A 25,958-nucleotide genomic window follows, 5' to 3' on the forward strand; every position below is an offset into this window, starting at 1 on the left:
ATGCTGAACCATGACAAAGAAATTATGGAAAGCACACCACCACGAACTTCCCCTCATCATAACCTTATCACCGGCTCCTTGCCCTGCAATCCTTTTTATTTGTGATGTTTTATGAGTTCTATGCATTTGTGGCCGTTCTAGGCTTAACTACCCCAGAAAAAAAAATATTGCATTCCTGTGTATGCAGACACCCCAAGGCAAATGTTTCTGAGTATCTGCCCTGCTGCGTGCATTGCTCAGGGATCTTATCTGACCAAGAATAGATTTTAACACTTGTATCTGTCACAATAGTATTCGGTTACGGATCTATGAATAGGATGGTGTGATGCATCGCACTTTGAACTATATTTAAAACCACACTGAAATAATTAGGCCGGCAATAGGATAGCCCCTGCTGGGACATGAAATAAAAAATAATTTTAATTTTTTTTTTTCTAAAGAGAAAAGATGACAGCTGAAATTATTACAGTTATAGCTGTTTTTTATTAAGTTCTGGAGCTTCAAAGAAGCCTCCGAGGACTCGAAATGAATGGGACAAATTTATTTCATTGAACAGGCCACTGTTGGGTTTCTGTGCTGTACGGAAATTAATCAAGATGGGCTTTCTTTTTAATTTCCCTGTTCATGCTAAAAGAAACATATTTTCACAGCGTGTGTACATGGGCACACGCATAGCCTTCAAAGTGTAATCTATTCCAGGGCGGAGAAGGAGGAAATGTTGGAAGGTGTGAAATGTTATATTTTGGTACAGGGGGACTTGACTTGTTTCAAGTGGTTGGCGGAGACCGTGTTTTGCGTGGTATCGTTTTCTAAACACGCATGATGATGAAAGCGGTATTCTGAAGCAGACCTGCGGGGGGGGGGCGCACCAATGCTGATTTGATACCACTAAAGATCACACAAAATATTCCGAGATCCACGTACTTAAAAATAAATATGAGTCCAGCCACAGAAAGGTTGTGTAAACATCACATAATGCCAGTCACCGAATCGGCAGGCATATACTGCTGTTTATGGTGCAATTTCATTTATAGAACTCAAGTGCATGCTTGTCATGGAAAATAACAGGGTAATTGGCACACTTACGTTCCACGTCACAAACATGAGGGTGAAGCTGGCACCATCCCAGGTGCTCGCTCATTAAACAGGGCTAAAATTAGGTAAACAGAGAGGAGAAGTCACTGATGCCAAGGCATTCTACAATTCAGTGCTTCGGTCCTAACAGAAGGACCAGATTACTGACCCATCCCATTTTTCTCCTTGAGCATAAACCCCAGTGCTGTATACAGTAGGTCAGTGTTGACAAAAACCTTGTTTTATCTCCAATAAATTTCTTTATCTGCGGACCTGGAGGCTGATGCATACGCTGTACGGCTCAGTGTTTAAGACTGAGCCATTCTGTTTCAAGGAGTGTGTGTGTGTAGTAGATTGGGATAGAACACACACAAACGGCTAATATGCAGCTGCCTGAAAACATTATGCAAAAACCAGAACTGGTAAGGAAACGGTAACACTTATTTTTAATCTGATACTAGTAATAAAAAACAGTGGGAGTTCCCCCGGAGCACTGGGGAGAGACAACTTAATGGGCACCCAAACTCCTGTGAAGGATATTTAAAGGGCCATTAAACTATTAAGATATCTTTGGCCTCTTTGGAAGATGCTGAAATATTTTAGAGCACAGAACCATAGTAGCCGTGAATTAAATTATTTGCAAAAACCCCAATTAACGGATCTTATATGAATGTGAGAATGGCTATTAGTAATCTTATGTGAAGGACATTATATCACTTAGATTTTACTGAAATGTCACAAAAATAATTTCAAGGGAAAACAAGACACTAGTTTGGATAATTTAACGATGCCTAAAAGTCTACTTGCCTGGCCATTTAAATACGTGCCAATTTTAGTCTAGCTTCACAACATGGTAAATTCCCACAATGTATTCACACAGAGATCAGAAACATTCTTTATACACACCGCAATAGCAAAACTTTGTGGTAACAATCACGGAAACTATATTTAATTCACCAAAAAAAACATTTTATCGCCCTGTGGAAGTTTATAAATATATGGTAGAAATGTTCCCAGCACTAACGGATCACATGCATATAATACATTAAATATCTCCCTTGGGGATCCTGCACAGCATTTACGAGTGACTTCCAGAAACACGTTCATGCAGAAGTCACGAAGATCAGCGGACTGCGCATCAGATGGAAAAATGTTCTTCCCGGTCTGGAACCAGCAGCGCAGGCAGATGTTGTAGTGTTTGTCGGAACAGCATTTGCCGCAGATGTCTGCCTAAGTGACCCTCATTTCAGTCTTATCTCACGCTGGCACCAGAATAAAACGGGCTAACGTTAACGATCAGACCTCTGCCATCCGAACGCCTGCCTCCTTGCCTTGGCTTCGGTACAATTGCTTACTCAGTGTTTAGGAATGCTTAAATACTGCTCGGCTTGCTGTGAACAGCTAGCTGCCGCTTTGCGAAGGAACAACATCTTAATAAACTTTGTAAAATATTTACATACCAGGACTTTATTTATTTTAAGCAAAGTCTTTGTTCCGAGGCTCTCCCTGCCGTACCCTGATGTATGATTACTTGCAGCGTAATAAACTGCTCATTGTTTAGATAAATAATAGTTATAATTTTGTCGTGCTGGCGAGCGCCCAAGATGCAATTAAGAAACCGGAGCTGTGCTGAGAATTCTTTGGTTTCGACGTTCTTTGATGCTGTTTTGTGAACACTAATTTGCATTGTTCTGTTTCCCCATGACTCACCGCCAAAGTGTGCTATGATGAAGTTTCAAATCGTCTGCAGGTTTTTGGTTAAATTGAGCATATCTGACTGTAAAAGGCTACGGGTAAATTAGGGTACACTATGTGAGAGAGACTATAGAAGCTCAGACACATTGTCCCGAGCTTCCCGAGAGTGATACAAGTACACTAATCCTCTAGATTGTAAACTCTTGACCAGGGCCCATCAGGGCCTACCTGTTGTTTCTGTAAGTCAAATTGTTATGTTATATACTACTTGTTATGTCCTGTTTACTCATTGTGCAGCGCTGTGGAATATGATGGTGCTATTTAAAACAAATAATAATCCAAAATCTATGTGCTTATGAAAGCACAATTTTTCCTCCCCAGTAATGGGGGAGAATATAAGGCAAGACCAAAAGGCAAACAAGTTTACATTTTTTTCACAGCAGGAAATAGAGGGTAGTCTTGATGTGCCAAATTCAGATGTTATCGGCTGTTAAACGGTTTCTATTCACACTATGATGTCCATAAATAGAGAGTCCAGCCTGTGCACAGCCTATTCCAAATATATAGAGCACCTTATTGTACAGCGCTGCAGAACCTGTGAGTGCTATGTAAATACAAGTTAATAATAAAAGCTCAAACAGCCAAAGACCACAGCACCAGAAAAAAGGTTAGTAATCTCTAAACAGCGATGTGTTTTAAAGCGCAGTCAAAAATGAGACAGCAAACAGCGGCCAGTCAACAGGTGGCAGACACAGGATAAGCGTGCTATTTTGTCTAGACTAGATTGTAAGCTCGCCAGGGCAGAGTCCTCCTCTCCTTTTGTATCAGTTTGTTATTTGGTGTGATTTTGTTGTAATAGCGCTACGGAATCTGCTGCTGCTGCTGCTATATAAATTAATGTAAAGCACTTTACTTGAGTATGACCAAGTCACCATTTATTTTTGGGCTCTTTTGTTAATCAGCACCAGCTGAACTATTCTGTGTATGGCTATCGTAGGACTATTTTTCAAACATTGCACATACATACAAGCCCAAGAAGTCACAATAGGAAGCACAGGCACCGCTAATAATGTTTCTTACATTAAATTGTATAAATATTTTTTATAGAGCCAACAATTCCCGCAGCGCTTCTTACAGTCCATACATTCAAAGGGTCTGACAAACCTAGAACCGACAGACTAAGACGAAGTGATACATCAGGGAAAGAGGGCCCGGGTCTACAAAATGCTTTTCTCAGTAATATAAATATCGGTAGACATACCTAGAACCCAGCCAGTTGTCAGGCCCATAGCTTCTTGCTCGGGAAAGTAGTGTTTGGCCCCAGTGTGTTCAAACACAATGTTCTCAAATAATTTGCTGATCAAGCTGATCAATCTAAGGCTGCCTTAAGGTTGACCGATCATAGGACATGTTGCTAAAGACGTGCTCCTCATCTTTGAGCCACTGACTGATAGACGGGGAGGATAGAAGATTCTTTTTTTCTTTTATACTTTGCAGATAATCTGTTTGGTGTCGTGATGATTACACATTTTATGGCAAAAACACCGGTTTTGATATTCAGGCCTTTTTTTTTCTTCTTTCAATAAGATCCAAAGTAAGAGTGATCTTATAATCAAGGAAATACGGCAATACAAGGTAACAAACCACTGAAAAAAATATATTTTAAGAAAAATCAATAATGTGTTAGTGTTGCATCAGACAATGACTCCTTCTTACAGAATACTGTATGATGTTCTAGACGCGGCTCCTGCTACCTCCTGCCCCGGTTACACACACATCGTAAAGTTCACCTTTCTATAACCTTCGTACTATTCATCTTGTGATTATTGTTTAACGGAAATACGCAAGTTTTTTCTTCTTCACATGAATAATCAAACCAAAACATATGTTATGGTGCTTGGGGTTTAGTAGTAGCCTGGAAATATAAACCGGGGGAAAAAAAAAAAAGAAGTAAAAACCATATATAATTATATATTGTATGCCTCACTCAAATATGGAACATTATTCAGCAACCGCAAAAATCCACAGCTGTCCTGCTCTGCGGCCGCATTAAATACACAATTCTGAGTTGGAAATAGAAGAAGAAACCAGAAAAATATTATTGTTCCAATGCGAGCGAAGGCATCTGGCAGAATTGGGCCCCCGCTCTGTGTGCTTCTACAGGCCCTTCCAGTGACGCGAGGAACTATAGATTAAAGCCCAACGCGCCATACGACACGGAGATCAGTGAGCTTAGATTTGTCTGATACTCAGACCTGCCGATCGCCCCAGAATATGTGGACACAATCCTTAAAGGGGAACTTCTGCTTAATGTTATTACTCAGCTCAGCTTTAAAATGCATCTTGGAAAATACCGTGCTTTAAAATAATAAAAAAAAACTGTTCTAGTTTTTGCATTATATAACGCTTTCTGGCAGCTGCATATTAGCAAGGAAAGTCACCCAAAATATCTCACTGACAACAATGGCTGCCTCTGCAGGTAAAGGAAGTTTATTGGAATGAAATGAGATGAAAGCAGGTTTTTGTCTATGATAACCTACATTATCATATACAGAGCTAGATTTAAAATCTTTCCTTCCGTGGGACCTCCCCTTTGGTTTACGGTATCTGCCCCCAATGCGCTAACTTTTGCCCTTGGCTTATAATGAAGGCTTTCAAACCAATATTAACAGAGCGGCTGTAGCACCGGACAAGAAGCTTGACTTACCCAAAGTAGGGAACTATGCAGGGTAACATGTTGGGGCCCCATTTCAAACATCGCCGGGACTCTCTACCCGCATCCCGGAGCCGGAAAATTCCCAGGTATGGCGACAACCCCACTAAACAATGCCAGGGACACAAAAAGTGCCAGAGGGTTTGGGAACAGGGCATTTATGGCACCAAAAAATAACCCAAAACTCCATACCCTAAAACATCTTTTTAAACGTTACTAACCTAAGTGATTAGTTTTAAGGAGCCAACATATATCACAGAGCCATACGTTGATGTAGTTGATAAGCAAGGAAACACAAAATGTAGGCCTTGTATGCAAGAGCTTACAATCTAAATTTCAAGTAACAAAATAAAAGCTGTACTGAGGGAAGTTCTCGGCATGATACTGCATAGCAAGCCTGAAATGCATTCAGTATTAATGACAACTATATCTGCTGCAAGAATCTACGTGTAACATGTTTCCCTTTAGTTATCACGTGTATGTAACGATCCAGGACTATTCAAGGTAAACGTTGATAGCAGGCGTCTTCCTGGAAATGAAATGTATGTCCTGAAAATACATTCAGGGACTGTGGTGCAAACAAGGTCATCGCTAATGAGTTGAAACGCTGTTCGCTCTGTACCTGGAGTATTGTGTGTCCGACACGTTAAACACATAGCTGGCTGAGTCCGCACATAGCACACATCAGGGAACTAGGAGCCCATAATACTAAATGTCAACAAGAGCGTGCATCCTATACATTACAAACTTGGTAAATATCTGTTGTCTGACAAATGTCGAGGAGCAGCTGTGGGGAAAAAATATATAAATGCGACAGAGAACAAAACAGAATAATATCAAACAGGGCAAACATAAAGGCAGGGGCCATCTGAATAGGACACCAGTCTGGGGTTGTCTAGCCTTAACCTGAAAATGGAAAAACAAGTCATTTTGCATGGTCCTATGGAGACCCGAGCATCCAATGTCCTCTGGGTGTAGGTCTTGGTCTCCCCTTCCAAATACATGGAGGAATTATGCACCCCCCCCTTATTTGCCTCTTTTTCTGCCTCAGAGCTCCTAAACTTGTGTTTGGCTGAATACATCTCCTGCTTGCTAAAGTGCACATTTACTACACTAAGCACCAGCCAGCTCCAGCACATAGGACGTGGATAAGAGGCACTGACCCTTTAATAACACATGCTATCTAAAACCCTCAAGTATCTTACATAGTTACATAGGCTGAAAAAAGACATGCGTCCATCAAGTTCAGCCTTTCCTATATCTGTTAATTTGTTGCTGTTGATCTTTCCAATTTTGCACTAACCAGGGAAAAAAATTCCTTCTTGACCCCAAAATGGCAGTCAGATTTCTCCTTGGATCAATCAAATATCTTGTTATTTTTCAGTTCCATACATTGCCACTAGGGTGTCTAGCGTAATATAGACCTCATACAACTCTGGCATGTTGGCAGGATTTTTCTGAATGATCGGTATGGGTTTTCTATCCAGTCTTGGGGGGGTCCGGATCTTCGAGTCTCACCCCGAAGGCTGAGACCCCTTTTGCCTTCAGGGCACTCCCACAAGGGAGTAACCCTCTTTAGGCTTCACTGCCTCAAAAAAACTGTGATCCAAAACGTAAATCAAAAGAGTGATCGTGGCCTCGCAAGTGGGTCAAAAAACCGTGGAAATCTGAAAACCAAATTAATAGGTGCACGTGTTTCACACATAGTGATTATATAAATTAAATAGGGGTCGGCCATTCATGGCCCGACCGAGTTCAAAAATAGGGTCACAAACCCAAGCCCTGATTGGTCGAGGGAAAGGACATGCATGAAGACCCGCCTAGTGTGACCGTGCGCTCACCATGTGCAGAGGCGTGCAAGCTAAACATGGGGACTCCAGCATATGTGTACTGGGGCAAATCAGCACCTCAGGCCCCATGCTTTCCCGGCCCTAAGGCCAGAGGATCAGTGTCCCCCCCCCCGTCCAAAGGGGTACTACACTTGATCTTAGCCAAAAGGCCGAGAAGCAATATTATAAACTGGATATTATAGGTGCTGTTCCACATAGACATTTTTACAACATTCCTAAATTTTTATATGATACACTAATATGGAATTCATCTTAAATATGATTACATAAGTTATGGGGGTAAAGGTGATGGAAAACCCTTCTACTTAAAGTTAAGGGGGTAGTAGAAGTATTATTAAACATTCATCTACAGACACCAGACACACCAGAAGGCTTGTTTTTCCCTCAGAAATCTCATGGTGCTGCCACAACCACAAGGGATTCTGGGTAGGTGCATGCAAATAAGATCAATAATATCACCTTATTTGGCTACTGCACCTCTTACCCGAGTTTTGTTTAAAGGCTGTCTTGTACAGCGGGCAATTACTTTCAAGGGATCCGTGTATAAAGTGGATATAGAGGCAAAAGGTGATCATTGTTGCCTTATTGGCATGCGCCTACCCAGAATCCTTTGTGGTTGTGGCAGCACTATGAGATTTCTGAGGGAAAAACAAGCCTTCTGGCCTATCTGGTGTCTGTAGAAGAGTGTTTAATAATACTTCTACTACCATCTTAAATATGCTGATTCCTTTTTAAAATAACATACCATTTTGCTGTATTTCCTGTTGAAAACATGTCTCGGGGGGGAGGGGCTCTGAATCCTGTGTCTTCATTGCTAAGCCTGCCCATCTCTAACATCACAGAATGAGCGTTACCTTTAACCCCTTAACGACCTTTGCCGGTTCAGGTCATGGAAAAACGGTCACTTAATGACCTTTGACGGTCCTGAACCGTCAAAAAATTAAATAAGCTTAGAAAGTGATCAATGATCACTTTCTTCGCTTAAACGGCGTTACTGTAATGCCTCGATGTCGAGGGATTCAGCAAGGCCGAGATCGGCATCGGGGGCCATGTCTGGCCCCTCCCCGGGGCGTACATTGTATGGCGGCGGACGCCTGTTTTAAAAGCGTTTAGGAGGCGATCAACGATCGCCTCCTAAACTTAAATGGTGACGCTGGAATGCCTCGATCAGGAGGCCTCCAGCGACACCAAACACTTACCTCTGGATGGGCTGTGACCACTCCGGAGAGCGCTCACAGCCGCAGCTGCCGGTGATCTTCGCCATCAGCAAGACGGCGGCGGCCCGGGGAAAAAACCCCCCAATAAAGATGAAAGAGTTCGCTAGACGGTCTCCAGACCCTCTAGAGAACTCTGGCTCCACTTGCAGGTTGAATACAGGTACTGCATTCAACCATGCAAGTCAATGGAGCCCAGCTTTCTAATCACAATGTGATTAGTAAAATATTCAAAAAAAAAAATAAAAAAAAAAAAATGAAAAAAAAATGTGCTAACATTTAAAAATAATTATGCAGTGATGTCACTAGATGAACCATCCAGTACCAGCAAAATGTGTAAAAAAAATATAAAAAAAATAAAATAAAAAAATTAAAGTTTATTATTTTGAGCAAGTGCTAAAATTTCTCAAAAATCTCAACAAAGAGTTAAAATAAAAGCACTTCAAATACCCAAGGGGTGTCTAATATAAAAAAAAAATGGCTGATGGGGTAAATTGGAGTGGCCAAGCTCAAAGATAGGGCATAGGTACAGACTGACCAAAATGGAGAAAAAAGCGCACTTCCCAAATGTGGCATTTTAAATCTCAAACAACACGACAAACCCATGCATGTCGGGTATCACTGCACTCAGGAGATGTTCCTGAACACACATTGGGGTGTTTGACAGTGACATATACCAGAACCTGTATATCTATAACTAAAGTACAATTTGTGTGAAAAAAATAAATAAAACAAATTACTATTACAAAGTTTGACAAAGTGTAGTTGTATAATTGGTGCATGGAAAGGGTTAAAATAACAGCATTTGGAATACCCTGAGGGTGTCTAGTTTTCAAAAATATATGGTTTGACGGGGTTAAATTGAGTTAACCAGATTCAAAGATATTCCAAAGAGGAGATGGAGGCAGAATGACCAGATGCTAAAAGTCTGTGTTGCCTCAAAAGTAGCCCTTTACCAGCCAAACAATCTGACAAACCCATGCATGTGGGGTATCGCTGTACTCAGGAGATGTTCCTGAACACATATTGGGGGGTTGTTTGACAGTGACATATACCAGAACCTGTATATCTATAACTAAAGTACAATTTGTGTGAAAAAAAAATAAAACAAATTACTATTACAAAGTTTGACAAAGTGTAGTTGTATAATTGGTGCATGGAAAGGGTTAAAGTAACAGCATTTAGAATACCCTGGGGTGTCTTGTTTTCAAAAATATATGGTTTGACGGGGTTAAATTGAGTTAACCAGCTTCAAATATGTTCCAAAGAGGAGATGGAGGCAGACTGACCAAATGACTACCTGAATTACGCATGCCCCAAAAGTAGCCTTTTACCAGCCAAACAATCTGACAAACCCATGCATGTGGGGTATCGCTGTACTCAGGAGAAGTTCCTGAACACACATTGGGGTGTTGTTTGACAGTGACATATACCAGAACCTGTATATCTATAACTAAAGTACAATTTGTGTGGAAAAAAATTACTATTACAAAGTTTGACAAAGTGTGGTTGTATAACTGTTGCATGGAAAGGGTTAAAATAACAGCATTTGAAATACCCTGGGGTGTCTAGTTTTTAAAAATATATGGTTTGAATGGGTTAAATTGAGTTCCAAAGAGGAGATGGAGGCAGAATGACCAGATATTTTAAAAAAGATTTGGAAATCATAAAACGCTGCTTGTACTTATTGCCCTATAACTTACAAAAAACAGCAAAAAAACATAAAACATTGTGTATTTCTAAACTCAGGACAAGTAGTAGAATCTATTTAGCTAGTTTTTTTACTTGCTTTTTTAGGTGAGTAAAAGATTTTTCAAATAAAAGTCATAAAATGTTTTTTTTTTCAATTTTTCACCATGTTTTTTTTTTTTTTATAGTAAATAAGATGATACGATCAAAATAATGGTAAATAAAGCCCATCTTGTCCTGAAAAAAACAATATATAACTTATGTGGGTACACTAAATGGGTGAGGAGAAAATTACAGCTGAACACAAGCACCACAAAAGTATTAAAACAGCCTCGGTCCCACAGGGTACAAAAAGAAAAAACGAGCCCGGTCCTTAAGGGGTTAAGGTCTTCTAATAACGTTCATCACACAGAACACCTCGCTCTCTCACACTTGAGCATGTCAAGATTGTAAGCTTGTGAGCCGGGCTCTCTCCACCTAATGTATCAGTTTGTCTTAGTCTGTCAGACCCCTTAAATAAACTTTTATACTAAAGAGAAAAACAAAATGACAGATTGCTTTCTTTTACCTCTCTCTACATGACGCAGAACTTCATATTTTAAGAGGCCCCCCATGTGGTACAGCTCTTTAAAGGGTATCATCTGCCATTTTTTTTCTCAACTGGCTTATTATTGGATCCTTTAGCTGCCCTTGGACTTGCCTCTTGGAGTGAATGTTGCCAGCCCTAGACAGTAAAGTTGGTATATATTCAAATACGTGAAAGGAAAACACCTTCCAATTACTGTAATTCCAGCAGACATATATCCAACTTGCCGCAACACCATTTTTATAATATGTCAGCAGAGTAATTTTCTGAACGTATTCATATATATCTGACAAATGCTACTGCACGTATCAAACAGGGGTGGTGACGGGAGGCGCTAGCATTTTATAAAGGTAATTATGCCTAAATTATATGTGTCTGTATTATTTTCCTTAAAGCTCAATGAGTCAATAGACTTTCTCAGTTTTCCAGAACTGGTTTAAAAATGATTACGTTACGATTCAACCGTATTAGATGCTCTTTTGAATGCAAATATGTTACTGCAGACATGACCTAGCATGAGTCTAATTCAATGCAGATATTAATTAACATACCACCTGGGTATCTGACACCATGGGGCAAACCAAACACAAAAAAGGAAGAAAAAAACCCCATATTTCCTTACACCTGTCATTCTAATGGTATAATTTATAGGTAAGCAGTAAATGCAACCTCCTCTGGCCATTCCTAATTCTCGTTGAATATAAAGCTTCAAGATGAGACCTGCCCCAGACGGGAGAACCTGGTGTATTTATGCAATAGGTGGAATATGATTTTCAGAATTAAAGGCACAGTTTAATGTCCCAGGATACCATCACAAAGAATAATGCATGCTAAGGTACTTTCTTTATGGGACAGCCACCCATGGTGACCGTACATCACTGAACGGAAACTGCAGGGGTTGAGGAAGGGGGTAAATGCCCCAAAATCCCACATGGGGTCACCACATAAATTTAAAGGGACCTCCCAGCTATATGCATGTGATGGCTTGAGTGTCCCTCTAAATTTCACAGGAAATCAGGGGTTAATTGCTGTACCTGCGATCCGCTCTGATTCACAACATACTTCACATTGAGTCAGCATAGGCAGAGGAACACAGTGTCACACTGTATTACATTACTACAAGTGTAAGGAGGCAAAAACAGGCAGAAAACTCTGTCATTCTAGAACAAAACACTGCAAGGCTGTGTCAGATTGCAATAAACTACCCAAAAAATTTCCCAAGCGAATACAGTTTCGCTCAGGCTCACCTCCCACTTTGTTCTGATGGGGCCCAGACTGTTTTCCATATTACACCACATGGTATAAATTATCACTGTAAAAATGCAAGCTTCGATGTATCACATGACCGCGGTACAGATGGTCTCTCCTTCTTCAGGTTCTGACCATGGCCGTCATTACTCTTTGGTAATGTAACCCCAAACTAAACCTTGCAAAAGACCCGTATTAGCGTGAATTGGTCTAGACTCTGCACAGCCATGGATCGGTAATTCAATTAGATTTCAAAGGGATGAAATCTGCATTTACAGAAAGTGAATACAATACCTTCCTGTGTCTGTCCTCCCACTGGCAGTAATAAAACAAACCTCCAGAGGTTTACACCTCAATGCATGGTAGATCAATAAAGTGAGGCTAACCGCAATAAACCCCACACTGGTCAGCCCAGCAAAACCCAACTGGAAAAAACATAACTCTGAGACCCAAATGTGATGCTATGGCCAACACCTTTGTCACTGAGTGGTTTATATCTCTTGCAGTTTCGCAAAGATCTCTGTAAACAGGCTAACTCTTCTAGAGATGAAGATGATATTCATCTACTTCAGTCCAATTGGTAGCAGTTACCAAAGTGGAGGAACCTATTTGGTAACTGATTTGGCTGAAGTAACATTGTTTTTCGATGCAGTGCAGCTTCAATACAAAGGTGCATTAGATGAGCAGGGAAATAATATATGCAGGGGCACGCACTGTGATGTTTACGTCACTTTTCAGGAAACAGCATTGCCATGTGCGTTGTGACATTATGCAGATATTTGTAAAAAGTGAAATATTTTTGTGCCAAGATCTAGCCTATTACTCAAAAGCATCACCATAATTCAGAGTCTCCAGCAGTGTTTGGGACATTGGACCCAATGAGCTGCTCCCAACCTTCCGCTTTTGCGTTGATCTCCCCTGACCGGCCCGCTGAGCTGTAAAGTCGATCAAGGATTTACTGAGCTGGAGTGCTGCAGTCATATCCCAAAGTTATCATTCAACACATTGCCAGATAGCTGGAAAGAGAGAGTAAGAGGAGGGTGAACCCATGGCCTGTCTCCAACTGCACCCTCCAACAAGGTACCCCGATTTGTAGACCGAGGCGTATGGATAGGTCAACAAGTCAAGTCTCACAGCTGGGGGGAAAATGGACAGAATGAACAGGCCAACGGCTCTGATTCTATCGTAGCACTACAATTCTAAACTGTGGAACAAATAATGTAATAAACTTCATTATTAACCATTATGCACAAATTACTTTTATAGATAAACCAAGTATTTGTATAGGAGCTAATAAACGGCAGCTGCAATGTGCCAGCACAACATCAAACGCTGGCATGAGTGTTTGATATAATCATCTACCTTAAAGCCAAAATCAGGCTGGCATGCAGATAGCATGTAACATAAATCAGCCTCCATGAAGGAAAAGGGTTTACGGCGAATCTCTTGGAAACAGAAAGGAACAGAGCATAGCGTGTACAGGTAATCAAGAACCGAGCCAGGCGGTATGGAATTAATATGCTCTAGAGTCCATATAAACCAGAGTTTTGTGGCAACACACATGCACTCAAACATTCCACCCAGTGATACAGGATATAAAGCAAATTGAGTAATTACGGCCCTGCGGAATATGTTGGCGTTTTATAAATAAATAATAAATCTTGAGAATTTGAGAAATTACAACCTCATAGCAGTGATGAAAGGCAAAAGAACACTCTGACTGGTCAAGGATTCTGAAATAGCTTGCTTTGATTATAAGAGCATACAAATACAAAAAATTATCCTCAAGCCAAGTCAATATTCAGGGTGATCTCGCAATTAAAGATATTTAAAATAGTTTCAAAGCCACGCAAAATTTAACGTAATTCAATACTCTTGAAAGTTAATGAAAAATATTGGGTTCGACATGTAAAAGGGATGGGACTCGCAGTGCATAACTTTGTTCGGCTTCAAAATAAAAACATCTATTGTGAATTTATAATAGTTTTTGTGAGTGAGTTTGAAAGCATAAGTAACACATAATGCATATCTGACGTGCTTCCCTTTTTAAGCGTGACAATACTTTGGCAGCCAGCAGTAATCATGGGCCAGAGGAACTCCCCTGACCACCCACTGAGCTAAGGGCTACCTTGCAATGCATTGAAGCTGAGCTTCTCAATAGGACGTCCTATTCTAGCATTCTGCTTCAGTACATCTCAAACCTGAACACGGCCGGTAGGTGGATGGAGGAAGGGGGATGGAGGTAGGTGGATGGTCCTGCCCCAAGCCCTTCCTCTAAACTTGCCCCCCTGTGAGGGTCTCCCACTTTGAGCAAATAAAATGTTGGGTGTCATCATAATGTAGTTTCTGCAAGAGGAAAAACTGAATTGCAGGCAAGCGGGAAATGTTTAATGTTCAGTTGGTGTTTTTCATGGTATTTATTCTTTTAACTGCGCCTCAACTCAAACATCCCTGACTGGTGACAAGATATCAATCAAATAAAAGCAAATATGGGTCAAATAAAAGCATAAGTGAGAGCTTTCTAAACTTTTAGTTTTGTTATATAGAATACAACACATTTATCACATTAATACATATTTTAAGCTACTTACATGCATTTCCCAACATGGTGAATGCTAATTTCAGTCATTTTGCCATTTACCTCTTCTACCAGATGCCTACTCAAAGTAAGGAGCATACCATGGTATGCTTCCTGCACAAGCTCAGTAGTTCTCCCATTCTACTCAATGGGAGATGCCTTCCCACTGAAATCATTGTGAGTAGCAGCCGCCAATCACATGTATGCTATGTTATTATGTTAAGAACCAATTTGCATTCAGTACAATGCATTGGAGTACACACGAAAAAAACCTCCACATACGGTACATTAAAAATAAGAATACCATTTTTCAATGACACCGTTCCTTTAAGAGACCCATTCTCCCAAAAATTCTTTCTTGCATGCTTGTCCCCTAACCATGCATATTTTTAATTTATGTAAACAAGGCTCCGCTTCAGTAAGTTAAATATATGTTTAAAGCATTTTAACATTTCATTCTACTATCCTCAGCACACTAAAGCAATTTCAGTTTCCACAATCTTTGCGGTTTGTTGATCCAATGGAACTCAAACACAGAGCCTGGGAAAGTGGTGATATATTTAAAATAAATCGTAAACACCAGTGGTTGGTCAGTTCCTCCAGATTTTCCATGTTTAGGATAAAGTGCTGATCATTTGTGACCAATCCCGCATCTAAAATCCATAAACTGCTAGATGATTTTCAATGGATGCTGTGTATGAAGAATGAAGAAGGCTGTGTTTATGCAATATGTTACTTGGTATGTTGAAAATTTGATGAAGAAACCAAACAGGAGCAGAGTTGACTAATTCTGTCGGTATTAGGAAATGCTGCACTAAGCAAGTTTTCTTCTACACTTCTGATAAAACAGTCTTCAGCCACTGCACAGCTGTTAGACCTTTACAACACACAAGGGGCACGCAGATACTGTACTCTCTCAGAGCCTGCGGCGTGAAGCCAAAGCGCCTGCGGCGTGAAGCCAAAGCGCCTGCGGCGTGAAGCCAAAGCGCCTGCGGCGTGAAGCCAAAGCGCCTGCGACCTGCGTGGGGACAGGAAGCCAAAGAGCCTGCGCGGGGGCGGGAAGCCAAAGAGCCTGCACGGGGGCGGGAAGCCAAAGAGCCTGCGCGGGGGTGGGAAGCCAAAGAGCCTGCCGCCTGTGCGGGAAGCCAAAGAGCCCGCCGGCCTGTGCGGGGGCGGGAAGCCAAAGAGCCTGCAGCCTGCGCGGGGGCGGGAAGCCAAAGAGCCTGCGACCTGCGCGGGGGCGGGAAGCCAAAGAGCCTGCGGCCTGCGTGGGGGCGGGAAGTCACAGACTCTGTGTTCAGTATGGGGGTTTCAATGCATATAATATAATATTGATAGCATTCATGTTCCTACCTGATCCAGACAAGCTGCTTCGCTGAGCTACTCTGATAATATCTGCAGCTGTGTCTCGGACATCCTGATCCTCACACTGCAGCAGCTGAACTACACACTTCCACAGGTTTAATGTCTCCGACAGACCTGCAGAAAAAAATACACGTTGATAATGCGACATGGAGTAGTTCAAGAAATGTATCTGAAAATAACAGAAAAGGCCTAGCTTAGGAACAGAATTCTTTTTGCAAACTGTACTGAATGATGTGTATTTTGCTAAAAACTACAGTCAAATAAGAACCTACAAGTTAATTTGCCTAACATGTAGCCAACAACATGTATATAAATATGCCCAGTAGGCTTTTGGACTCATCAAGCCCTCTCCTTTGACCCACACTCAACAACATGTGACACTTCAGTTTTTGCTTGAGAGCATTTTCTATTTAAAAAAATCACTGATAAATATTGTAAGAATTTGAAAAAGAATGGAATACGCCACCAGAATGTTAGAATTCTGGGTCTTTTGTTGCCCAGAATAACTAGAACTATCGCTTTATTCCCAGCCTGTGATCTGAGAAATGTCAGTGGATTGAGCTCATGAGAATTTACAAGACATGTAGATTAAGATGAGATTTACCACATTCCCAGTCACTACCCTACAGAAATATCTACCGTATTTTAAGCGCTGTAAATTTTACAACCTGTATCGCATGGCCAAACGTACTCTCTTGTATGACATCTAGTTCCTTAAAGCAGAGCTCGTCTTCCCAGAATTCTCTCAGGACAATTCCAGGAAGATAAGAAAAAGTGAGTATGAAATAACGTATATAAACATATATTCGTGTCGTCCGTTTCGAAGGAAATTATGTGTGCTGGGTAACGGTTTTACAACACAGGCTGTGGATAGATAAACCTTAATTAAGTATAGGAGACAACGCCATCTGTAAGGGATATATTACAATTACACTTAAAGGAAAGCAAGGGACTTAAAATGAGGTTATGCAAAATAAATAGCGGAGTGTTTATCCTTTTCTTGAGGAAATTATGGAAAGTCACCCAAGCCTCTGGGCCTTTAGAGGTCACTTTTTCAGATGGAAGGAAGAGATCTTGAGGCCCAGGAAGCTTATGTGACTCTATGTTGCCTCAATACAAGGTATCAATGTTGACTAAAATCTCAATGTTCTCCTTGGCTCATACAGGTATATCTATTTTCTTCACTGTAAAGACTGAACTCCAGTGACTTTCTCCTGAGTAAAGGGCTAAGTAGACCCCAAATAATACAGTGCTAGGCGAGTGGGACTTCTTGGGTGGCATCTCTTTGCATTACCCATGCATTATGGACAGCCAACTTCTTGCAAGAAAACTTCACTAGCGTTGAACTTCCATGATGACCAACCTATGCACTAACTTACAGTTTAGCTAATAGCAAAGTCTTAGGGAATGTTTCAAATGGACACTGTACTAAAACGTGACCTTAGTAGGAACAGCATTAAGGGACTTAGGCTGCTGGAGGCTGAGAATGCGAATGGCATGTGGGTCTAAGCAGGAATTTGTTGGGCTGAAGGAACATGATACCTTAATATAGGTGTACTGGACAAAGACTTACAGATAAGACAAGGCAATGCCGGCAAGCACATATATTATCACATTCTTTGCTTTTCGCATTAAATGTTTATCTTGGAGTGGCAGCTCTGGGAGGCCAGAAAAAAAACATTTTCTTCCCTAGAATTAAGGCTGTTTATACAAACTTAAATAAGGTTAAAATGACTGTATAGAGGGGAGGAGGCAGAACAGGTGTGTGTGTAGGGATTTACTAGGACAAAGGAAGGTGGCGGCACAATAGTGTGTACGGGTGATGGAGAAGGAACAATCGTCAATGTTCTAATGCGACAATGAATTGTGTTCTTTTTTGAGAATCTGGGTGGGCCATCTCCTCTTTACATAGAGGTGAAAAGTTGGTCTTAAAATTGCTTACAAAGTTCAGGTCTGACTTTCTAAAATTTTGGACCGGACCAAGAATTGCCCTCTTGTCCCTGGGGCTAGCCTGCCCCTGGTAACTGACCCATTGTTTTGAAAGTTGTGAATTACCAGACTATATAAAGTCGCCTTAGCAGGTTTTACCACAAGTGCACCAGAACACTATTTCTGTGCATTTCTATAGATTTCATATATTATTTTGGAGTCTATGCTTGTTAGCAAACACCTGTTTCATTTCATTACATAGCTGACAGGGTTACGCTAAAAGCTATGATGGTGTCGGCTCCTCTTTTCTTCTTCACCTAAGGTAAGGTAACTAGGTATGTGGAACTAACATATTTCGCAAAAGAACAGATTTCATATAAATAAATTGTGATACAATAGCTGTGATACATCGTATTGCAGAAAATCGGAAGTTAGGATAAGCGCCCAATGTGCCAATTATCTGTTTTGGAGGTGGACAGCACTTTGTGTTTGTCGATTGTTATTTGAGTTCTACGCTAGGGATGGAGGTTGGAGTAACCCGGTATTTTGGCGCTGGCCAAAGGCAAAACCATTGCAAAGATTAGGAACAGGCAGCAATTCAGTTTTTATTTTCTTTGCAACTCATCTGGTTTAGTTTTTGCACCAAAATCCTTTTGACATATATATAAGCTTGAAACACGCATTCGTGTCTCGAGGTGGTTCTAGAATGTCTGATACCAGAGTCATTAGCGGGACAAAGAAATTACTGTCACACATAATCACTTGGCAATCGTACAACAAACACAGGCCTAGCAGCGATTTCACTTTATATTAAACGGTAACGCTGCAGCAGAAGAGCCGGCATCCACGTACTGTTGAGTTAACGCTGTGTATATTACAGTGATCCATGCAAGTACGTGATGCAGAAGACGGGTACACAAACCGTCTGGAACGCTCTCTAATGAATTTTCCAGCTCTGTGCTCAGTACCTCCGGTCACTCAGTTGAAGGCAGCTAAAATTTGCTTAGGTACACAAGGCTGATGTTGATGGAGACTACCTGCCGCATGTTAAGTGTGGATTTTTCAAGAAACAGCAAATAGCAACAGAAAAGGCACCTGGTTAGTTGAGTCAACAAAATCACATAACAAAGCGAACCAAGAATCATATTATTCCTTACAAAAAAAGTAAGCTTTTTTCATAGATAGAGATTCTACCATACGATGATGTAAAGTGTAAATTGTTTATAAGGGCAGTTAGGGCAGAAATGTAATGTAATTCCAGGTAAGAATGCGGAGGGCACCTACTGGACTGGATTGTCGTACATATGACCACGGAGGGCAAATTGTTTGAGCTACAAGACTTCCAACTGTTGATTCTGGTAGCCAGCACCAAAAGCAATGTTGGAGCCACATCAATAAAGCATTTAGTTGGATTGTTTGCCAGCCACGCAACCGGACATTATGGACTTTCTTCATCAGCAACATCCATCACGTTTCAAATGAAGGACTTACTAAGCTCTGAACGCATCTTTGGGGCAAGAAAGTAAAAGACTAGCACCACAGCCACACACTATTTTAATGACGAATAGCGCAAAAAGCCCACCCTGAAAGACTCGGCTCAAATATCAGCAACGTTCTAACACCTCACTTCATTACTTACATTTTAGTCTGAGAGGAAAAAAACGTTTCTGTTGTCTATACAATTTAACTCAACCAAAGTCAAGGAGCCCTTAAATACGTTTATCTGCAGGTGTGATGGTTGCCTCATCCACAAGCCACACAGTATTGATTGCTTTGTGGCTGATCGTGTATTGGTTGCTAGAACACAATAGAGATGACCCAAAAGCAAGAGATATTAAATATATTCATCCTGTAAACGTTTCAGTGGTACTAAGCGGTTAGATGGATAAAAATAACCATAAACATATCCAACTTCTGCTATATATATATATATATATATGGCAGATGGACAAGCAAAATCTATACAACCAAAGGCTTCTTCTCAGCACACTCTCCTGGTTTGTAGTTATGAAGTAAAAGACACCTTTTGGTACGGATGGCAGGATTATAAACGCATCGTGCTAGTGGATTTACCAAGAAGCCAAAGTAACGTTTGGAAACAATGTAGGGAAGGAAGCCTCCATCTGCCCGTCTTTACTTATCATTCCAGATTGGAAGCACCTCTGCAATCAGCATCCGCGCAGCCAAAGAAGACACTATCCAAACACCCACCCTATGTAATCAATGCAGCATTTACTGCCAGGCCTAAAGTAATCTAATTGTCATATAGGCAAATATTTGGCTTGCTTTGTTACCTTGGAAATCAATTACACACAGTGTTTATTAAAGTGCTTTCAGAGCAGGAGTGTTTGACAGCTAAGACTTAGTGCGACCCAAATGAATAAGGATAGAGAGGAGGGTAACCGGCCCTTTTTCCAAGGCACACAGGGGAGAGAAGTTACCCGGAGTGCTCAAATAAAACCGTGAGATCTATTACTCCACATATTCCAACTGGCACCATCCTTGTATCTAATAATTATATTGGCTAATAGGTTGTAATTTTACAAAAAGGCTAAATGTAGAGCAATCAGCAAGATTGGATTCTTTAGTGAAATAGAGTTGTCTAAACATGGTATGATGATGTCATAGAATAATGTCTTCTCCCCTTTTTCATGCACCTATCATTTTCCCACTAATGCTAATTAACTACATTTCTAAGCAATACGTTAATACGTGAATATTGTCTGAAAAATAATTCCTGGAATAGACTTCCTAAAATATTCTTTAGTATCCACGCTATGCATATATTTACTAACTGATAGTTAGAACACGGTGTAACTACATTGAAGAAGCAATTTATATTTTTGCATAAATGGTTCACATGTACGGTTCCTGCTATTGTAAATGGCTGGCTAGAATTATGGGAGTTGTAGTTCAATAAGCTAGATATTGACGTTTTTCCCATAGCAGTGACAGAACAGTATGTTAAGATGGCTGCTCCTGTATTATGCCCAAAAGATACGTTTTTAATCTATATACTGCGTAAAATTCTGATGTGTGTAATCTATTTTGTGAATTGTAAAATGTACCATGTGGAAAAAGTGAATTATGTACGAGAAATCAAGATTCAATCGCTACTGGGACACTTCTGCAAACCTAAAATCCAATACCAATAAAATTAGGTAAGGTGACAGAACACCTAAATAAGACACCAGGTTTCCTTCACTAAACCATATTAAAGCACTTCTAGCTAACACGTATCGTTAATGTGATGTTGAATGGATCTCTGCACATATCATGTAAACTTCAGAGACAAAACGATAACATTAGCTGTATACAGAAACCCACCGACAGATGCCATTATCTCCATGGCTCCAGCTTCCACCCTTCTCACGTTTAGCAGACCACCGTCCATGGCAAAGCTATCGGGTACCATCGCATATGTTCCTACTGCGAGGGCTGAAACAAACACTGGAAAACACTGATTTCCTCAAACAAAAGGCTACAAAACCCATAACCAACGCAAGGAAAGCAACATCTGCTTGGAAAAGACCAACTGGAGATCTGTTCTGATACGGGAAACGAGAACGTGTGTCGCACGTGGTCAGACACAATGATCCAAAGCCACAGGTAAGACATCACCCGTCCAGTCACCTAATCCTGCTGTCCTGGTATCAGGGATACCCGGAGACGAATCCCATAAATATACAAACAAAGAAGGGTCTATTCGGTCACTAGTTTAGTAAAACCCCAAAAAGCATTTGTTTTACCAAAACCAGCACTGCGCATGTGCAGAGGACATGGAATGTGAGATTTTTGGTAATTTTGCTATATAGTATCCAGTAGACAACATTATCTTAAGGCACAAGAATAACGTCCTGTAGGTCTGGAATTAAAATATTTAAAACACAGGGATCTCAAACCATATTCAGGGCAACCCAAAAAGAAAGTTTCTTTGGACCTGGGCAGAATTTAGTTTGCAGACCCCCTAGTAATCAAAGTTATTTTCCTCTCTTCACACAGTCAGACATTTAAAATTTTTGTTTCTTAGATATCATGCAATCATTGATGACGATGACACAGGCGTGACTTTTGGATGCATTTGGAAGAATTTGATACAATTAAAATTTGTTTCAAGTAATTTGAACGCCTTAAAGGAAAGACGAAGATAAGCTGGGAAGATACAAAATAGAGTTTAACACAAAAGGGTTTTTTAATTTTTTTTTTAAACCATGAATACTATGTAATGCCAAATCCATAATGAGGTCTAATTTAAAAGATTGACTCAGAAGGGCTTAACAACACTTCTAGGAATCCTGCAACTGACACACCAAAATCAGTTAAGATCAAATAAAGTAATAATAACTAATAAGTTTGGGGAAAGCAGCATTTGGCTGCTTGCCAGCGGTTTCTGCAGTTACACGTCGGAACATACAATGCTCTTAGGTACTCTATTTACCTACTGGAGAGTCATCATAACCAGAAACCAGCTAGTCACTCCTTTGGTCCTAAATAGACAAGAAACCAGCACATTGAGAACTGCAGAAACATTCAGTGACTTGCATTATCTGGTCAAATGCTTGGAACGTGCTCAACATGCAAGGGTCCTGGGTTTGTTGTTCTCAAAAGAGTATGTGGCCATGTGACAAGGACAAGCAAGGCTCTTACAAGGGCCCACAAGTCTGCTCCTCACTGCCTTCCCTCATGGTCTCTGCATACTGGAGCAGTGGAATATGACAAGTTGGGACCGTGAGTGAGAGGGACAGGTGGAGTCCTACTTGCCAGTTCCTAAAGGGAAAGAGGCCTCAAAAACAACTTCTTGTCCTGGACCCCACAAATCCCAAGGAGCCCACATCTATGTCACCAGAAAATACAAGCTTGTATGATACGTGTCATGTGATTTCAATGGGAGTACTTTCCTGCCAGCAGCCAATCAGTGGATCAAAACATCAGATCACAGAGGAGGTGGGCGCTGTAGCTTCTCCATAAGGTAAGTACTTTAATATGTATTCAGGAGGCTGCCTGGGACGCAGAAGTGCCCCTTTAATATCCACCACCAGCCATTTGTGTTAATGTACTGGCCTGGAGAAATACAAATTTTTTCTTTGTCATCCCCACTTTGTCCAAGGCGAGATGTAAACACCTATGATAGATTTATTGTGTAGGACTAAGGAGAGATGAATTCCAGAAAACTAAAAACCCGAAAAAAACCACAGTATCACCAAGGCTTACTTCATACGTGATCAAACAAAGCTGCAATATCCAAAACATTTTTAAAGCTGTAACTTCAGCAAAACCTTTGAGGATGCCAACTCGTCTGCAATATCAATACATTGAGTAAAGAATAAGTAACATGTGTAAAAATATTCTTACCAAGTACAGGCCGCTGACAGAGGAGGAGATACGGGGCAGTATTAATGAGGACCTCTGCAGCCGCCATTTTGTTTTCAGTCTGGACTTCATCTTCACAAGAATGCACCAGCAGAGCAATCCAGTCCCGCAGGTCTGACTCAGGGGCCTGTTTTAATACAGAGATTAAATCCACAAATCACACAATATAATTGATACAGCTCTACAAAAGAACTCTTGTGTTCCTTGAGATGAAGCTAAGATTATATGGGCTTACATGCTGCACAAATCCCCACAGATCCCCCTGAAGGAGGGAAGGCTGGGGTCTCTTACTTGGGCAGCAGTTTAATTGCAGGGTAAAAGTTCCTGCAAAAATGTTGCAAAGCTGTCTGAAAGGCAGTATTTGTTGACCTTCCACACTAGCGCAAAATATGCTTATCTGTATAATTCCAAATGTATCTAAGTTAAAAGCAGCCGACTAAATGCTTAGTACCTTTTCTCTGCTTGACCTTCTACAGCATGGTGACCCCCTGCTAAGCATCCAGCACTTTAATAGTCAATAAAACTCACCAGTGACATTCATAGGGTCCAAGTCTTCCCACAGAAGGCACTAGGTGCTTGGCCTTTGATAATGATCACAATTTACAAGTATTTGGGGTCTGTGAAAAGACCTGGACTTCATTTTCTCTTACCTCTTCCTCAGTCATATAACATATCTCTCTACAGCCCCCTCAGCCTGTGGACTCCAAGAATGGGACCCAATGCTGTCTCTGCTCTACAGGCTTTCTCCAGATGCTTATTACTATCTAACAAATCTACTGCAAAGGAAACATTGATCCTTGGACACAAACCAATGTGTGAATACCAAACACCAAAGACCCGGGTCCAACATCCCTTTATTAAAAGTCCACCACTATATGCTGGCTTCATGCCTTGGTGCTTCTTCCTCAATCATTGAGGAACAACTAAACAATGGATTATTCTAGGGACGCTGTAGGGAGATGTTTTTAAAAGGTCTGTTAATTACATCTCGAAATTTTATATTATGTATAAGTTGATTTTATGATCTCCAGCCCCCTCTCATCTAAATGCAAAACAAAAATCTATTTAATACTGTATAGGTTGTATGAACAGCGGCATTTTTAGATCATATGAGCCACACAAAAACACAGCCCTCTGTTTCCTATTTAGTCTTTTCTTGAAGTTTATGTCAAATGTATAGTTAGTTTTTTTCATTGCACTGACAAAGAATTCACACAAATAACCCAGAACTGATTCTTTCTAGTATGAACTATGAAGCACTGTTGGGCATTATTAAACCCCTATCCTGGAACTAGGCAGAATGTGAAGTGGGAAATAAACAAGATACCTGTATAATAGATAGATAGATAGAGAGAGAGAGAGAGAGAGAGAGATAAACATCAGCAGGATAACATTTAAACAGAACTGAACACAGACTTTAAATAATTCTTGGAACCAACCGTACCTCTTGGGACTCAGCAACAAGACGAATGACCAACTTTGATGAGAGTTTTAAGGCTGAGCTTTGTATATCTAGGCTAAAGAAAGAAAAAGAAATTAAACAGAGTGCTATATGTCGGAGTACTTACATATCCAAACACGTTTTCACTTTCTGGAAACTGTCTTCAGCATCAGATCCAAACTGAATTTGTAGCACCAGAATACACATTCACACCAGACAAGAGTTGCTTTTGGGTTATTTATCCAATAAAGGTATACTGGCTAATAAATATAAACCTTCTCCGTACCTGCATGGGGTACGCAGGCTTAATAAGTAAATATTGCATGAAATCATTATTCGGTTCTCTCGACTGGATAGTAAGGCTTGTCTTACATGGTTACACAATTACTTCTGGTTCAGACATTCAGCAGTACTAGGAATAACGGTTCAAATACTACATATAAAAGGCCTGTCACCGTAAGAATTGTTGGACACGGCTTTAGTGAAGGGCCAACTGACCAACAACCGGGAGGCCATATGCATGTTATATGTTTGGAGTCCGTCCTGCTGAATGCGGGAGGTTGGAAAGTTTGAGATTGAATACCAACTACAACGCTTGTGGTGCGACTTCACAAAATAGAGATAGATGTGCAGAGGAAGAGAGACTGTCATTCTAATGATAGGAGACAAGTGGAGTTTGAATGATACCTTTATTGGCTAACTGAGTAAATATACATCGCAAGCTTTCAAGACCTCTCAGGTCCCTTCATCAAGCATGTTCTAACGATAGGCAAGGGCAACCTCATTGGGAAAAGAAAAAATGTCGGTGCGCTGAGCTAGTCTCAGGCTCAAATAATACAAATGTATAATACGAGGCCTACCAAACAGTGTGAGCATGCTGCAAATACAGTGTATTGGCTGTACAATGTATACAAAAAACAGAAACTGTCTGCGCTTCTTACCCTAATAAAGTTGGCAACAAATATATAAACATAATATAAACGAGAGGTTTTGGTTATATGAATTGGCCAAAGCATAATTAAGCTCAACCTCATTGACTATGTTTTCCGGGACACATCTTTAATCGCTGATCGGTGCTGGCCCCCGAAGTAAGTGAGTTGTATAAACTCATGGAATTCATCAGCTATATCTCTCAATTACTGCAGAGCAGCGCTTTATAAAAATCAAATGCCAGTCGGCAGTAAGTGAAAATTATATAATTGGTCA

General features: G+C 40.7%; 1 protein-coding gene across 1 annotated transcript in view; it reads right to left on the minus strand.

The window, feature by feature from the left end:
• Positions 1–15,477: 15,477 nt before the first annotated feature.
• The window catches only part of LOC149303139 (tRNA (32-2'-O)-methyltransferase regulator THADA-like), a 165,792-nt gene continuing 155,311 nt past the window's right edge, over positions 15,478–25,958 (minus strand). Inside the window, exons 35-38 of the mRNA XM_089481345.1 lie at positions 24,756–24,828; positions 23,294–23,438; positions 16,001–16,126; positions 15,478–15,911 (exon numbers count right to left, since the gene is read on the minus strand). Coding sequence (XP_089337471.1) covers positions 15,478–15,911; positions 16,001–16,126; positions 23,294–23,438; positions 24,756–24,828 — 778 coding nt within the window. The remainder of the gene's footprint in view (positions 15,912–16,000; positions 16,127–23,293; positions 23,439–24,755; positions 24,829–25,958) is intronic.

Source organism: Sceloporus occidentalis, unplaced genomic scaffold (assembly GCF_023333645.1).
Source record: "Sceloporus occidentalis isolate IW3139 unplaced genomic scaffold, rSceOcc1.0.p SCAF_15, whole genome shotgun sequence".
Classification (NCBI taxonomy): Eukaryota; Metazoa; Chordata; class Lepidosauria; order Squamata; family Phrynosomatidae; genus Sceloporus; species Sceloporus occidentalis.